We start from the raw sequence: 15,280 nt of genomic DNA, 5'->3' as shown, positions 1-15,280 counted from the left end.
AAAGTATGCAAATTATTAGTGTGCAAGTATGCAGCTTGAATTATCAGTGTGAACACCTCTGTCTACCCATTACTCAGAGGTGGAGGAGGGGTTAAATTAAGTGTTAAGTTACTTAAGAAAATCACGTAAGATGTAATGTAGCGCTGACATGAGCATTCCATAATCACAGCTCATCAAGAAGTGCAAACTACCTTAGAGGATGTCATCACTACTACCCTGAGATTCCCAGTGAATGATTTTTTCAGCTGTCCTTTTCTTTGCTTCACTTCCTTTGAGGTTCAGGTTTCCAGGTGTGCATCTGACGTCTAACCTTGTGGCCAGACTCATGCCGTGGCCCCTCCCCTCAGTAGGCAAGGTGTTGATGCTGGTCAGCCAAGACCATGTTGTGAAATGGCCTTGGGACCGCCTGGTGGGAATAATGGCTGTTGGCAACATGGAAGCAAGTGCTGAAGCCTTCCATGGACTCTTCACCAAAAGATTATTGTTAGGCTCTGAAGAGTTATTAGGTTCTGGTCATTAGGACTCCTGGCAGCTGGTGATGGGGGCCTCAAAAGCTGGGTGCTGATTGAACCACTTGCCCATCAGGCAAGGAAAGAACACATGCTGGCATGGGAGAGTGTGGGAATAGGCCTAAAGGGCAAACAAGGTTGGAGACCAACAGCACTGCAGAACCAGGAAAGGCACAGGAACTGGTGGGGTCCAGATGATGGTTAATTTTAGGGAGATGGGTTCCACCCCCAGACAATCTGGTTTTGCAAACCACTGTTGAAAAGGCTGCTATAACCTACAGCAGAGTGGAGGCTTGGGGCTGGCATACCCTCCCATCTCCCATCCCAGGTCAGCTAATCTCCACTCCTAGTTGGGAAATGAGGCAAAGGCTGTGAGGGTGTCAGCACAGTGAGAGTGGAGGATACCTTTCCCTTGCAGAGCACTTTACAAAGGAGACTCAAGGGGTTGTGGGGAGAAACTGGGCTTTGCAATCAGAGATCTGGGTTTAAATGCTGGCACCAGCACTCATTCACTGAGAGGATGCCTTTGGACTTTTCTGATCCTCAGTTACCTCACAGGGCTGTTATGGGAGTTAAAGGAGATCTAAATATCAGTATGTTTCCCTACTATGTGTCATTTATATCATCTGGAGACAAGTTACAAGCCCAGGCCTTCAGGTCAGTCTGTCTGGATTCAAAATTAAATCCACAACTTTTAGCAGTACAAGCATGGGCACATCAGTTACATACCTGTGTCTCTGTTCATCTGCATGTTTTTAGCAGTGCCTGGCTCATAGCAAGTACTCAGTAAATGCTAGCTGTTATTACTACCTACTTAGCATATCTATCCTCTTGGAAATCATTAATAGCTAACTTCATGGTAATGGATTCTCCCCATCCTAACTGTAAGGGCCCTGACCACAGGGGCCATGCTTTCTGCTTCTACAGGGAAGTGGGCATAGCTGGGCAGGTATCACTAGCCCCATTTTACTTGGCCTTTTTCTGTGCCGTGTTTCATTTAGTGATTGTTTCTGAGCTCCAGTGTGGCTACGTATAAATGAAGCTGTTGTATGTCAGTAAGGCCTGTCAACATCAGACCAAGAAAACATTTAGGTATCGTTGATAGTCAACATTTTCTGTCTCTAAAGATAGTTTTTCTTAACTATTTTCTCCCTAAGAGACATGAGATCTTGACATTATTTTATGAAATGGCTATTAAGCCATTTCTCTATTTGTTACTAATCAAAGCTACATTTATAACTTGATAAGCAGCATGACCATGGTGAGGAGATTATTGTTATAGATTATTATATGCCCTGAGCCTGCTGTGGGTGTATCATTTAATCTTCCCAACATCCCTGTTATGGGCAGATTCCATTACTAACTTCATTTTATAGCAGTGTTGATTAACCCATGCAATACATCTTAGGCTTTGGAAAATACAGTTTGATCCTTAACAATGGGGGCATCAGGGGTGCAGACCCTAACTTAACAGTCAACTCTGTATATGCGGTTCCTCCATATCTGCTGTTCAGCATCTGTGGATTCAACTAACCCCGGGTAGTTTAGTGCTATAGTATTTACCATTGAGAAAAATCCGCATATAAGTGGACCGGTATAGTTGAAACCTATATTGTTCATGGGTCAGCTGTACTTAGACTGTCTCAGAGAGATTACCACTTCTCATTTGAGAACAAGTAACATGAGATCCTAGATAGGCAACAACTTATCCCAAACGCTTGTTTCTACAACAACAAAAAAGATGGAGACCTGTAGCTCTGAAATTCAAATGAAACCACACTTCTGCTGCTCAGTCCTGTATTGCACTAATAGTTCAGCTGGCCAGGTGCAGCTGGGCCTTTGTCCTCTGGTGAGGACAGCTATGATGGGTTCATCCTGCCCTCACTGGCAAGCCAGTGACTGCCCCCATGACGAGCTTGCACCCGACAGTCCTTTGTGTGGTGAACCAGAGAAGCTGGAGCCATTAAAATCCAAAATTGCCTAGAGAGAGGGTAGGGCTCCCGTAACCTTTAATAATGTATTTGCTTTACAGGGGGAGGGGAAGGGAGAGCATAGGTACTGTAGGGGGGCTGCTTTCCCATCAGGAGGGGGACCAGAGGAAATGGATCTTTTACTCACTGATTTTACCCTTAATATACCAGAAAAAATAGCCATCACTATTTACCACCTGGGCCCATAAACACCCCCCTTTTATATTTTAAGTCACTGTAAGAATAAAGGAATAGTGAAAGTCAATTTTATGATAAATTTTAACAAGTATCCAAAATATTTAAAATTTAGCAAGTATTAACAGCATAACAATATACTAAAAACACTGATTGTAAACTTCAAATGGGTGAATTTTATGGTATGTGAATTGTATCTCAGTAGAGCTGTCATATATACATATATTTGTATGTGTATACATACATACATGAGTTATAACAGCAAACAACTTCACATTTTCATCGTCTAGAAGGATATATACCCCAAATGAGCAATGTTACTTGAAGGCAGTGAAATGTTTATCAGCTGCCATGAAGTGAAGGTATTCATCTTGTAGCTGCTGATTCCAGATTTCAAATACATCTCTAATAAGCTCTAGCTTCTGGGGCTTTTTTGGTTTTGTTTTGTATTACACTTGGATTGTCAACACGCAGTGCCTTAAAAAATTTTGGTTGGGGCTTCCCTGGTGGCGCAGTGGTTGAGAGTCCACCTGCCGATGCGGGGGACACAGGTTCATGCCCCGGTCCGGGAAGATCCCACATGCCGCGGAGCGGCTGGGCCCGTGAGCCATGGCCGCTGAGCCTGCGCGTCCGGAGCCTGTGCTCCGCAACGGGAGAGGCCACAACAGGGAGAGGCCCGCGTACGGCAAAAAAAAAAAAAAAATTGGTTGCTTATAACTTTGTTGAAGAGAGGATAGCCATTTTCTTTGCTTCATAATTTTAAAACATTTTCACTTTTAGATTTATAAAGGTCAATTCAGATGACCAATGAATTTTAAAAATTTCTACAGCATCTGTTTTTCTCCACTCATCTTTATGTACAGCTGCCTTCAGCTTGTCTCTATGAACTGTAACAAACTACCAAGTAAATTTGGGGGCATAGTCATCATAAAAGATACATACTGTCACATTGTCTTCGAGCAAAATGGGATAGTCCAGGTTTTTGTCACAAAGAATTGTGTGATGAAATCTTTCCTCTTGAACAACTTAATACAGTAGTCCCCCCTTATTTGCAGCGGATACATTCCAAGACCTCAGGGGTTACCTAAAACTGCAGATAGTAGGGAACTCTACATATACTATGTTTTTTCCTGTACTAATGGGTGGGTAGCATATACAGCATGGATATGTTTCAGATTTATAAAAGAATTCAACAAGTCCATATAGTGATTACAAAATAGAAAGTTTTATTCTATTATGTAAGAAGTAAAGTTCTCCTTGTTTGAAAGCCCGCTAAGAAAGAATTACAGTCATAAAATATCAATCTTCACAAGTAGATCTACTCAAAAAAGAAACTCAAAAATTAAATTTGGGTTCATCGTTTTCTGATTGCATACCAAGAGTTGTCTCTGTTCTCAGCCGGTGAGAAGATGGCAAACCCATGTGTGGTTAAGGGGTCATGGACTTGTCTGGCTTCCCTCTGAACTGAATGGTAACAGTTCACATTCAGCAGGCAGCCTGTGGTGCCAGAGAGCAGTGGACTAGGAGCCAGGGGGATCCTCTGTATATGGTCTCGGTCTAACCAGTAGTCCTTGTAATTAGGACACGTGGCTCTCACCTTTTGCTTGTGTTCCTGTGAGCCTCACTTACCAGGGACAAGCATCATGTCTCATCAAGTCGGGAGCCCAGAAGGTCAGGGACAGTATCCTATCAAGCTGGAATTTCCCACGTGGAAATGATGTATCTCCTGCTTCTAAACAACTGCTTTGCTGTGCCCCACACCATTTTCTCAGATTAGCAGAGGGGGCATGGAGGAAGCAGACTTTGGAGATAGCTGGACCTGAGTTGGAATCCTGGCTCTGCCACCACTCACCAGCCCTGTGACCTTAGTTAGCAGGTCACTTCACAACTCTTGAGTCTGTTTACTCATTTGTAATCGGAGGTGGGAGGGGGGAGGGGAGCAGTAGTAACTACCTCACAGGTATTATGAGATAGAAATCCAGGAAACCTTGATTTAAGGTATTCAGTGGAAGGGTTTGTTCCAGTCACTGGAGGACCCAGAGATGAAGGTGACACCTTTCCTGCCTCAAGAGGCATCCTATGGGTGTGTCAGGAGAGACCAGAGATGTCACACGAAGGCCTGGCCATATGTCAGGTGATGGAAGAAGGGCTGATAAGGAAGAGGTACAAGGAGGGAGTGGTCAGCTCTTGGGTGTATGGTGTCAGGTCTGCCCAGGCAGACAGAGCAGGAAAGGGCATTGGCACTTGCACGAGCAAGCACTGGGGCACAAATGGCCATCTTGGGGGAAACTGGGCAATCTGTCTGGCTACACAGAAGTGCTGAGCCTGGGTAAGATGCCCATGTCTCTGGGGAGAGCTTGCCCTGGATTTGCCCCTACCCTTTCCACTCCGGCTTTCGCCTGGGTAAGCAAGCAGTACAGCACCTTTGCTTTGTCCTGGGTGTTATGCATGGGGTGGGAGCAGGAAGGCTCTGAGGCTGGGCCTCTACCCCACTCCCCTCCCCCTCTGCCATTATCAGCTGTGTCCAGATGGTCACAGGCTCCCTAATCTGGGATAATCGGAGGGTAGGAGCTCAGCTGGGACCCGGGCCTTTATGCTGCTCTGTGATGGGTCAGCCCCAGCTGGAGAGATCCCGCAGACAGGGCCCTGGGGCTTTGGAAGATGGCTAGGGGCTTAGTGCTGGCCCTGTGCTGGAGGAGATGGAGGAGCAGATGACAGCTCTTCAGAAGGCAATCTGAGTGCAAATAAGGGGAGCCCCAGGTGGGGCCTGGCTAGCTCCTCTGGGCCTCAGAAATACAGGCACAGAATCTGAACCGCTGGGCCTTGATTCACAGAGTCTGTGGCATCAGTCCTTTGTTCCCTCTCTTTCTACTGAGTTCACCCCTCCCGACCCAGCAGTTTTATGTTGCTGCCCTTCAGCCCCAGATCAACCCAGGCGCTTATAATGACATCAGGAGCTTGTACCCCACGTTGATGTTGGGGATCTCACACATCCAGGTGCAAAGCTGGGCTCATTGGTGTCTTAGAGGCCTGTGGCTCTGGTGCCCACTACCGGGGGCCTCCAGTTTACTGCAAGTCTTGACCCCCGAGGCTGCTCAGGGTTCTACAACTGTTTTGTTTTGTTTCAGCTTCTTTCATGGGCGGGGGAGCCCCACCTTGGCCCAGGCTTCTAGCAGTGATCCTGGTTTGTCATCCTGGTTTTAAAGCCTTTATCCCAGAATCTGAATTTAGAAGCTTGAGCTTCTGCCTTATGTTTTACAATTCTGTTACTGGTCCTCAGACATGTTTGCTTACTTACAAGCCTATGCCTCAGTTGTCTGGCTTTTAATTTTATCTATCATTGCTATAGGTGTTTGAATTGGAGAGGGTGGTTTAGAAAGGGAGAACCATCCTGGCCAGAAGTGTCTCATAGATTCTAAAGCTTCATGGAATCTATGAGTCATAGATTCTGCCTCTTACTAAGTATGTGGCCTTGGGTGAATCTCCTTATCTTTTAAAATCAGTTGCTTCTCTGTAAAATACAGATATTAGTAACTAGCTCACTAAAAGTTTTTTATTTTAAGTGCCGATAATCTGAAATTTAAGAATAGTGACAATTCTTGGGAGGAATGTGCGAAGGGATGGGTTTGGAAATAGAGGGGCCTACAAAGGCATTTCTTAAGCTAGTGATGTATGTCTTAAGCTAGGTCATGGGAACACATTTATTTTATTATAATTCTTAAACTATACAAAATATATTTCTTCTTTTTATGCATGAAATATTTCATAATTTTTTAAAATGTCCACGCTGCTATTATGACGGTAAACGAGGTAATAACATATGAAGGTGTTTTGTAAAGAGTCAAAGCAGGGAGCAGATACTGGGCATTACTTCTCCAGGCAAAGGAGGCTTGAGCTGGAACACAGACCCAACCTTTGAAGGAGGTTTTATTTCTACAAGAAAAGGGGCAGTAAGCTAAGAGGCTGTTTACACCAAGGTGCCATGAGGGGAGCAGTGGTGAACCTGAGTTCTCCCTCCCCTCCCCACCTCCTGGTTCAAGTATGAGTCACCTGCCCAGGCTCTGGACGATGGTGACGCAGCCATGGGAGCTGGTGCAGCGCTGCAGGGATGGCTGGGCCTCCACCTGCCCACTGCTGGGGTCAAAGGTGAAGATCCTGTCGGTGCTTTCCCCATGATCATCCCGCCCGCCAAGGATGTGGACTTTCCCATCACACACAGTCACGCCACAGCTCTCCTGGGTGGACAGACAGAAAGACAATTAGCTGTAGGGTCCAGCCGGGAGCTCCCTCTGTCCCTAGCTGGCCAGGCCAGACAACAAAACCTTGACCCACAGAATATGAGTAGGCAGTCTGGAAGGTAGAGAGGTAAGAATTGGGTGGACCTGACTTCAAGCTCTGGCTCGACCCTTACTAAATGAATGGCCTTAGACAAGTCACTTCACTTCTCTGGGCCTCAGTTTCCTCATCTGCAAAGTAAGAATAATAATAGTACCTTCTTCATAAGGTTCCCTTAACAGTTAATGAGATTAAGCATGTAAAGCATTTTACATAGTGCCTGAAATACAGTAAGCACTCCAATAATAATTACCACCAGACTCAGAGAAGCCAGAAATCTCAGGTTCTTAGAATCACTGGAGGTCAGAACTGGCAGGGATCACCAATCCATCCATACCCCTATATAGTCTCTTTGGAGAGGGAACAGAACAGTGCCGGGAGGCAAGAAATGCAGGGGTGGAGCGTCCAGGGCCTAGACTTCCCTTCTCTGATATCACTGAGGCAAGGGAAACTTACCAAGTCCCCTCTCCATTCTCCCCCCTCCTCCAACAGTAAGCTACCACCTGGTGGCCTACAGATCAGGAGAGACTGCAGGGTCATTGAGACCAAGCCCCCCATCCAAAGCTATAGCACTTGGGACTGGGGTTCTAGGTTCTGCCGTACATGGCTTTAACTGGTGGCCTCAACCTCTCTAAGGCCAGTCTCCTTATCTTTGAAGCCCAAGACTGATTATCACTGTGGGACAAAGCTAGAGAACTACCGCCTAGTAAAACCGCCTAGCATGGAGTCAGACACAGGACTTACTACCTCTGAGAACCAGATCCTTAGAAGTGGGTTTTTACTCCTAAATGGAACCAGTGCCAGGGCTGTGCCCAGGCCCCTCCACTTACCACAGGGTTGGGGAGGACAGCTGCCTCCCCCCAGATATCCATGCCAGGGTTGTAGGTGAAGATTTTGCTCATGAGGCCCCCAACCACATAGATGGTGTCCTCCAGGGCAGCAGCCTCGAGACACCGCTGCGAGAAGGGCGCTGGTGACCGCAGGCTCCACTGGTCCTCCTTGGGGTCAAAGCACTGCACCTGAGAGGAAGGAGTGGCAGAGGTGAAGCCTTGCCCCTCAACTGCCCTGCTGCCCACACCTATCTCTCTCGGTCAAGGGGACTCATTCAACACATATGCCTATGTCCACCAGGCCTGAGCATGTGTGTCTCCCCTCACGTGTGCTCAGTCTGGTTCCACATTCCAGCTCCTCCCCCTGGACTCCCGTTGTCAAAAGCCTCCTCATCTTTCAAGGTCCAGGAAGAGGTCTGTATCCCAGGAGGTGGAGATACCGTCTGCATGGGTTCTCAGAGCAGGTCCCCCATGGAGATGCATTCCTGGCTGCATATACTGTCAACCCTCTTCCTCCCTGGTGTGCTGAGGTCATGACCAGATTCCAGCTGGGATGTCTCGCAGCCCCCATTTCTATAGCTGTCCACAGGCCTCCTAGGCTCACAGGTGTTTATGACGCCTACAATTTCTGAGGGTTCATACCTGTAGTTGCCTGCTCACCTTACTCCCTACTTCCTCAGTTGTGTCCTTGGAAACCCCCAGAATGGCCTATTCATGTCAGTGCTGCACAAGAAGGTGCTAAAGGGCATTCCCCCAGCCAGCCCAGGAAGGTGTGCTGGGAGTGGGGGGGAATGAGGAGGGTGAGAGAGCCTAGTTTGGGAAAGAGTCAGATCTCGGGATCACATGCCTGTGAGGCCATCAGGGTGGGGAGGGAGCTGCCACAACGAAGATCAGTTTTTATTCACAGAAAGCCTAAATGTACAATAGAAAATTTGGTAGACTGATTCATCCACTCCATTGACTGTTACACAGACATTGAAATGATGGCTGTGAAGAGTTTCTAAGCATGTAGAAAGTGCTTATACGTGGAACAAGAAAAAACAGAATACAAAATTTTACTAAAACTGAAACAAAAGCAAAAGTCAACTCAGAGGAAGCTTAGAAGGCATTGCACCAAATATTAATGGTAGTAGTTATCCTTAGGTGGTGAGATTATGGATGATTCTTTTTTCTATTTCTCTGTTTTCTAAATTTTCAATAATGTTTTTTTTTTTTTTTTGGCCACACCACGTGGCATGTGGGATCTTAGTTCCCCGACCAGGGATCGAATCCATTGCCCCCTGCAGTGGAAGTGCAGAGTCTTAACCACTGGACTGCCAGGGAAGTCCCAAGTGTATTGTATTTTGGAATGGAGGAAAAGCATTTTAACTAGTCCCACCCTTGCCCTCACTTAATTTTTTAGATCTCTGAAACCCATATGGCACCAGCCCAAACATTCGGGTCCAGACCTACTGTGTGACCTTTGGGTCATCTCTGAATTCATTTCCTTGCCTGAAACATGGGGATGCCTCCTCAGTGCGTGGACGAGGACATGAAAGACCCAGCTCTGCGCCAGGCACACAGCAGGCCTCCACCGCCCTCTCCCAGCTCACCTTGTTGGTGTTGACGCCGTCCCGCCCGGCGCCCCCCATCACGTAGAGCCGGCCGGCACAGGGTGCCACGGCAGCTGAGCTCACTGCCTCTAGGAGCGGGGCCGCAGCAGCCCAGGTGTTGGAGAAGGGGTCATAGCGCTCTACGCTGCAGAGGCGCCGCAGGCCGTCGAAGCCGCCCACCACGAACAGCTGTGGATGAGGGGGTCGCCAAGAGTCAGGGCTGTCTGCGTCTCGGCCCCACAGCCTCTGGCTGTGTGTGGAGAAACTGTCCCACCAGGGGCGCATCCCAGCTCCTGGCTCCGCGTCCTGACTCCCCATTATTGAACCTCCCTTAGCAGATTTTCCTGTACTAACCGGATGATTCTGGTTTGTAGGATGGGTGTTGAATACAGATTAGATCTGTAAAATAACTGGCACCAAGTTGATGCTTAATAAAAATACCTACTAATTTCTTAAAGGTTTACCACCTTACTTAAGTGATCCTAAGAAGCACTTTTATTTGCATTTCTGCATTAGGGATGTAGCTTGCAAAGATAATTGGCAGATTTTTTTTTTCCTTTTTCTTTTTGGTCTTAAGTGGCAGAGTCAAGATTCAAACCGAGGCTCGTTGGCCCCAGAGCACACACCCTTGACCACCTGCTGCTAGGCTGTACTATTACAGTAATTACTATCATTATTAGCATTAGCATCATTATGCAACTTTGGGCAAGTCCTTTTTTCTTTTGGGGGCCTCAGATCCCTTCTTACAGAGAGCGGATTGTAAAGGGACTTCCCCCAGTCAGTCCATAGATCTCTACCTTGAGCCCAAGGCAGCAGCTGCCGGGTGTCCCTACCTGCCCCTGCACGACCGCCATCTTGTGCCTCCACCTGCCCTTGTGCAGTGAGGCCACCTTGATCCAGGTGTGCAGATGGGAGCTAAACATCCACACATCACGGCTGTTGATGTGGCCTCCTAGGGAGAGAGAAGCAACTGTTGTTCCCAGGCCCTCTTGCTATCCCCAGGGGAGCAGGGACTGTGTTTTATTCTCTGAGTCTCTAGGGCTCGAATCTCAGGGAGGGCACCATCCATTGGTATCAAACCGACCTTTGCCACTGTCAAGACAACAGGGGAAATTCTTAATTTCCCTATAAAATTGGGTTGTAATGGGAATTAAATAACTAATGTAAGCTGCTTAGCATAATGCACAGCACATGCTAGGCTAAAGAGGAGTGATGAGTACTAATCTGAGTTGAAGTCAACATTGCAAGGGTGGAGTCACACCAGTGATTGGCTCTGCAGTACCACCTCAGCCAGTAACTGTAGGTTATCAGGACCGATCTGCTCCTATAGCCTGGTTGGAGGGAAGAACAGAGGGCGGCGCACGGGAAGTGATGAGCCAATCCTGTAGGACTCCGGCTATGGCTCCGCCCTCACCAGAGACGTAGATGTCATTGCGGAGAGTGCAGGTCGCGAACTCTGAGCGCGCGAAGCCCGGCACGCTGGGCAGTGGGGTCCAGCGCCGGCTGTCGGGATGGTAGGCGTCGGCGAACGGCAGCTTAAGGAGCCCCTTGCGATCGCAACCGCCGATGACCACGATCACTTCAGCTAGGTCCATGAATCTGGCGTGGGGACAAGCCCAATGCCGGTTAACCCACACCCGTGTTTCAGCCCTATTTCACCCGCTCATGGACTGCACTATATGGTCCTGCTGCCCTTCCGTGCGCTTCTGCTCCCCACCCTCCGCATGCTGGACTCTGCCACTTTCAGCCTCCCCTCTGGCTATTGAGGGGAAGAGGGGCACTACTCCTTACCCCATTCTACTGACCTCTAAGTTACAAGAAAAGAATCTTTACAGAGTCCTTACCCTTACCTAGAAAAATCACCTTGTTTAATCCTGACTTTGGCTTGCAAAAGTCATGTAGCTGTAGGAGACAGAGGTGGAATTCAAGCCCAAGTTGGTGTGCCACTAACTCATTCTCTTCACCCTTTTCTGACCTCCATGTGGACTAATTTTGCTGTGTCCCTCCTCCTATAACCATCTCCTAAACTTATCCCCTAATCACTAAATCCATTGAACCAGGCTACACGCCCTTTCAGCAAATCATTCTCCCTCCCACTGACCCCACCAGAATTTCCAAACCCTTTAGCCAATTCCTACCTAATTCCTTTGACAAATATTGAACATCTTGCACCAGGCCCTGAGCTTACTGTTGGAGATACAGTGATGAGTAAGACAGAGTCTGTCCCTTATTCCTGTGAGGGTGACAGACCATCTTTACTACTCCACCCGAAGTCTTCTGGTCTGGTGTTCCAGGGGTGGGAATAAGCCTTTCTTTTTTTCCCCCAAGCCCTGCCTATTTATACCCCTTACTAGACTGTGCTCCCTGAGGGTAAAGGGTGTTTCCAAATCACTCCTGAGTCCGCACTGAGGCAGAATGTGCACGAGATGTGAGATCCCTGCATTTCCCCCATTGGATTGTGAACTCTTTAAGGACCCAGCACCAAGCCTATGAAATGTCTGTTGTATGTATGACAATCTCATTCAAGAGGCATGATCAAGTGATAGGATTAAAGGATGATGGCGGATTGAGAGAGCGGTTGAACAAGGGAATAACATAGGAAATAACGCAGGGCAGGAGGCAAGGGGCAGCTGGGAGGGAGGGGGCAGGGCGTACCTCCGCGGCCGGGCTCGCAGTGTGCCGGTCTCGCGGCCCAGGATGAAGCAGGCACGGGCCTCTAGCAGCAGCGGGCGGCACTCACCGCAGGCCTGCAACAACTCGTCAGCCTCTACCTTCTCCAGGAAATAGGCGGGCGCCAGCAAGGGCAGGCGCACGTGCTCCAGCAAGCGCCGCAGCTGTCCGCGGCGGGCTGGCGGGTCGTGACGCACCCAGCGCATGGCCGCTTCAAACACGGCCTCCTCGTGCGCCACGCCCAGCGCTGGGTCGGCCAGAAGCGCTGCCACCTCGTCGGGCGTCAGCTCCAAGAAGTCGGCGTGGCGCGCCACCTCGGCAAAGGCCTGGCGCAGCACGCGGCCGCAACGCTCGGCCAGAGAGGCAAGGGAGAAGGCAGCGGCCACGCGACGCAGCGCCAGGCTGTTAGCGGCACGCAGGCGACCCTCGAGGAAGCGCGCGCAGGCCTCGCGCAGGCCTGCCACGCCCAGTCGCTCGGCCAGCGCCAGCACCGCAGCCGCTTCGTCCTCCGCGCGCAGCCGCACGCCCGCTCCGTACAGGTAGTCGAGCACCACGGCCAGCGCTGTCGCCACCGCTGTCCCGGCAGGGCCCGGCGCCTCGGGTACCACGGGCACCATAGCCAGGCCACGCTCTGGCTGCCCAGCCGCGAACAGGCTGCGGAAGTAGGTGCTGCCCGCGCTAAGAGCTGCGCGGTGGCATGGGAAGTCGTGGCCGCCGGCACGTAGCACCACGTCGGTGAGGGTGCCGCTCCGCCGATACGCATTCAGGGTCCGCAGGATGCGCTGTGCGTGGCAGGACCCCGCGCACGGCTCCTCGGAGCCCCAATCCAGCTCCGGCTCCTCCGGCACCGGGCCCTCCAGCGTCCTGCCGGGCAGAGAACACAGACCGCGTCGTCGGCAAATCCACCTGGCTGGGGCCCGGTTAGAGGTCAGGAGGCCTCTCACCCACCATTCCTTCCGTTGGTTCACTCGTTTACTCAGGCAGGCGCGCATTATCTTAACTAGTGTGCTTTCATTCATGCAACCACTCTTCCTTCCGTCCACCCGTCGAGATTCCTAATGGCCTCAATGAGCTAGTCCCAGCCTACCTGAAGGTCTAGACCCTGTCTTAGCTGTACCACCTCTTCCTCCACTTACCCAATCAGCCATACTGCTCTTTCTGTTCTTCAGACGTGCTCAGCTTTTTCCTATCAGTATTGGCAGGAGACAGATGGCATGCTCTCAGATGGGGTAACTTAAGGAGATTCTAATAAAGGAAGGATTTACAAAAGCATAGACAGTGTTTTGGGACTCCCACAAGGGATAGAGCAGTGCCACAAGGCTACCAATAGCAGGGAGACTTTACCTCCCCAAGGTCTAGAGGCGGAGGGCTGGGAGATTATTGGAACCTGCACAAAATATCTGTATAAGGAGGGCCCTCGGACAGGAGCTGTAGCCTTTGGTCAAGGAATTCAATCGACCCCACAGAGATCCAGTATGTGCGGGGGGTATAACTCTACCCCCATCTCCTCACCCCGTCCACTCTCCTTGGGATCTCCGACAGGTGCTCCCTGTTGACCACACCCTGATTATTCTATTTAATGTCTGCCCCTCCCCAAGAGTACAGGATCTGGCCTGTAGTAGGTCGAGTGAATACATTAAGTTAGTATTTATTGAGAGCCTTTTCTGTGCTAGTCAGTGAACAAGACATATTCCCTGCCTTCCTGGAGCTCGCAGTGTGGCAGGGTCCCATGGGGAAGTACAGAGCATTAGGAGACTGAGAATGATAAGTAGCATTAGCCAGGTGAAGGCAAGGGAGTGGAGGGAGGAAGTCTCCAGCTGAGAGAACAGCCTGTGCAGAGGCCCAGAGGGAAAGAGGACATGAGGTTAGAGCCCAGGCTGAGAGGGAAGTTGACCTTTTTCGTAAGGTTTCTGTTCTCAAGGAAGCCCTGTGGGGGAGTGGAAAGAGCTGGCTCTAAGGACTGATCCGGGTGCTAATCCTGCCTCTGCCCCTGACTCGCTGTGTGACCTGCTCAAGTTACTCCCCTTCAGGTTCCTTATCTAAAATGCGGTCATAATGCCTCTCTCACATGGTTGTTGTGACTTGTTGACTGTGAAATGGAATGTATGAAAAGTGCTAGGTATACAGTACAAACTCAACAAATGTTTCCTTACATGTTTTTACCCAAGAGGAAGGGAGCACACCACATGTGTTAGTTGCTTTTATGTACATAATTTCATTTGACCCTCACAAACCTGAAGAGTTTCTTTAGACTTCTTCCCCTCTTCTTTTTTAAGTTTGTCATGAGGAAACAATCACATAGATGGAAGCTGCCCTTCAGAGGTTGCTGTGAGGATCAAAGGAGGGGTGTTTGTGAAAGCATTCTGTACCCTGAAGGGCTGTAACGGATTGGTTATGATTTGGCCATTATGAACATACAGCTTCTGCTTGCATACTTCCAGGGACAAGGAGTACACACCTTTATGTAGCAACTTACTCTAGGGGAGCAGACCTCTGCTCTCTGCTCCTTGCTTCTCCCTCCATTCTCCTGATCCCAGCTGCTCTGCCTTCCCTGAGACTGCTTTGCCCTGGAGGTCAGATCTTGCACTGGAGTCAGTCTGGCTTTCACTGTTTATGCCTGGGCCATCTAGTGTGGTGAATCCCCTGTCTTAGCATCAGAGGAAATGAGCTTCCTGATGGGCAGGGTCCCAGGAAGTTAACTACTTTGCCCAAGTAGAGGGGCTGGGCCCTGAACCCACCTGGCTGTAGACTCTGCATGCCTAGCGGCTCAGCCACACTTGCCAAGGTTGGGGTGTATCCCAAGGAGCAGCGCAGGACCACCGGAAGGAGTTGATAGGGGTCATGGGAGCATGCTGCCTTCATTCTATTTTCCACTGGCTGAGAAGGCAGCCCACTCTCAGCTGACATCCAAGAGGGCAGGTCTCATCAGCGTCAGGTGGGACTTCTCTCTGCAGAGATGTCCCGGCACAAGGGGCTGCCAGGGGAGAGGGAGGGAGTCCCCTCCTGGGGAATGCGCCAGTACTTTTTCATTCATTCTCCTGCTGTCTCCTGCACTGGGCACTGTGGACACACTGGGACATCAGACCCAGTTTCCACCCTAGAGATTTCCAGTCTGGGGGCCGAAGGGCAATCCATTGGAACACGAAAGGTAGGGATTTCCAGGCAGGGCTTGATCTAGT

The 15,280-nt window shown here is 49.7% G+C and overlaps 1 protein-coding gene across 1 annotated transcript; it reads right to left on the bottom strand.

Annotated features, from left to right (window-relative positions):
* Positions 1-6,720: 6,720 nt before the first annotated feature.
* Positions 6,721-14,385, bottom strand: KLHL35 (kelch like family member 35; the record flags this gene model as incomplete). Its single annotated transcript, XM_082844348.1, has 7 exons — positions 6,721-6,909; positions 7,840-8,028; positions 9,432-9,620; positions 10,265-10,383; positions 10,846-11,030; positions 12,087-12,965; positions 14,336-14,385. The coding sequence occupies 7 exons, from the start codon at positions 14,383-14,385 to the stop codon at positions 6,721-6,723; spliced, it is 1,800 nt and encodes a 599-aa protein (XP_082700474.1).
* Between the last annotated feature and the right edge of the window lie 895 nt (positions 14,386-15,280).

The sequence above is a fragment of the Leucopleurus acutus genome, assembly GCF_964270905.1.
Source record: "Leucopleurus acutus genome assembly, chromosome: 8".
Lineage (NCBI taxonomy): Eukaryota > Metazoa > Chordata > Mammalia > Artiodactyla > Delphinidae > Leucopleurus > Leucopleurus acutus.
The sequence above is the reverse complement of the archived record's forward strand: the minus strand, read 5'-3'. Positions and strand labels throughout refer to the sequence as shown.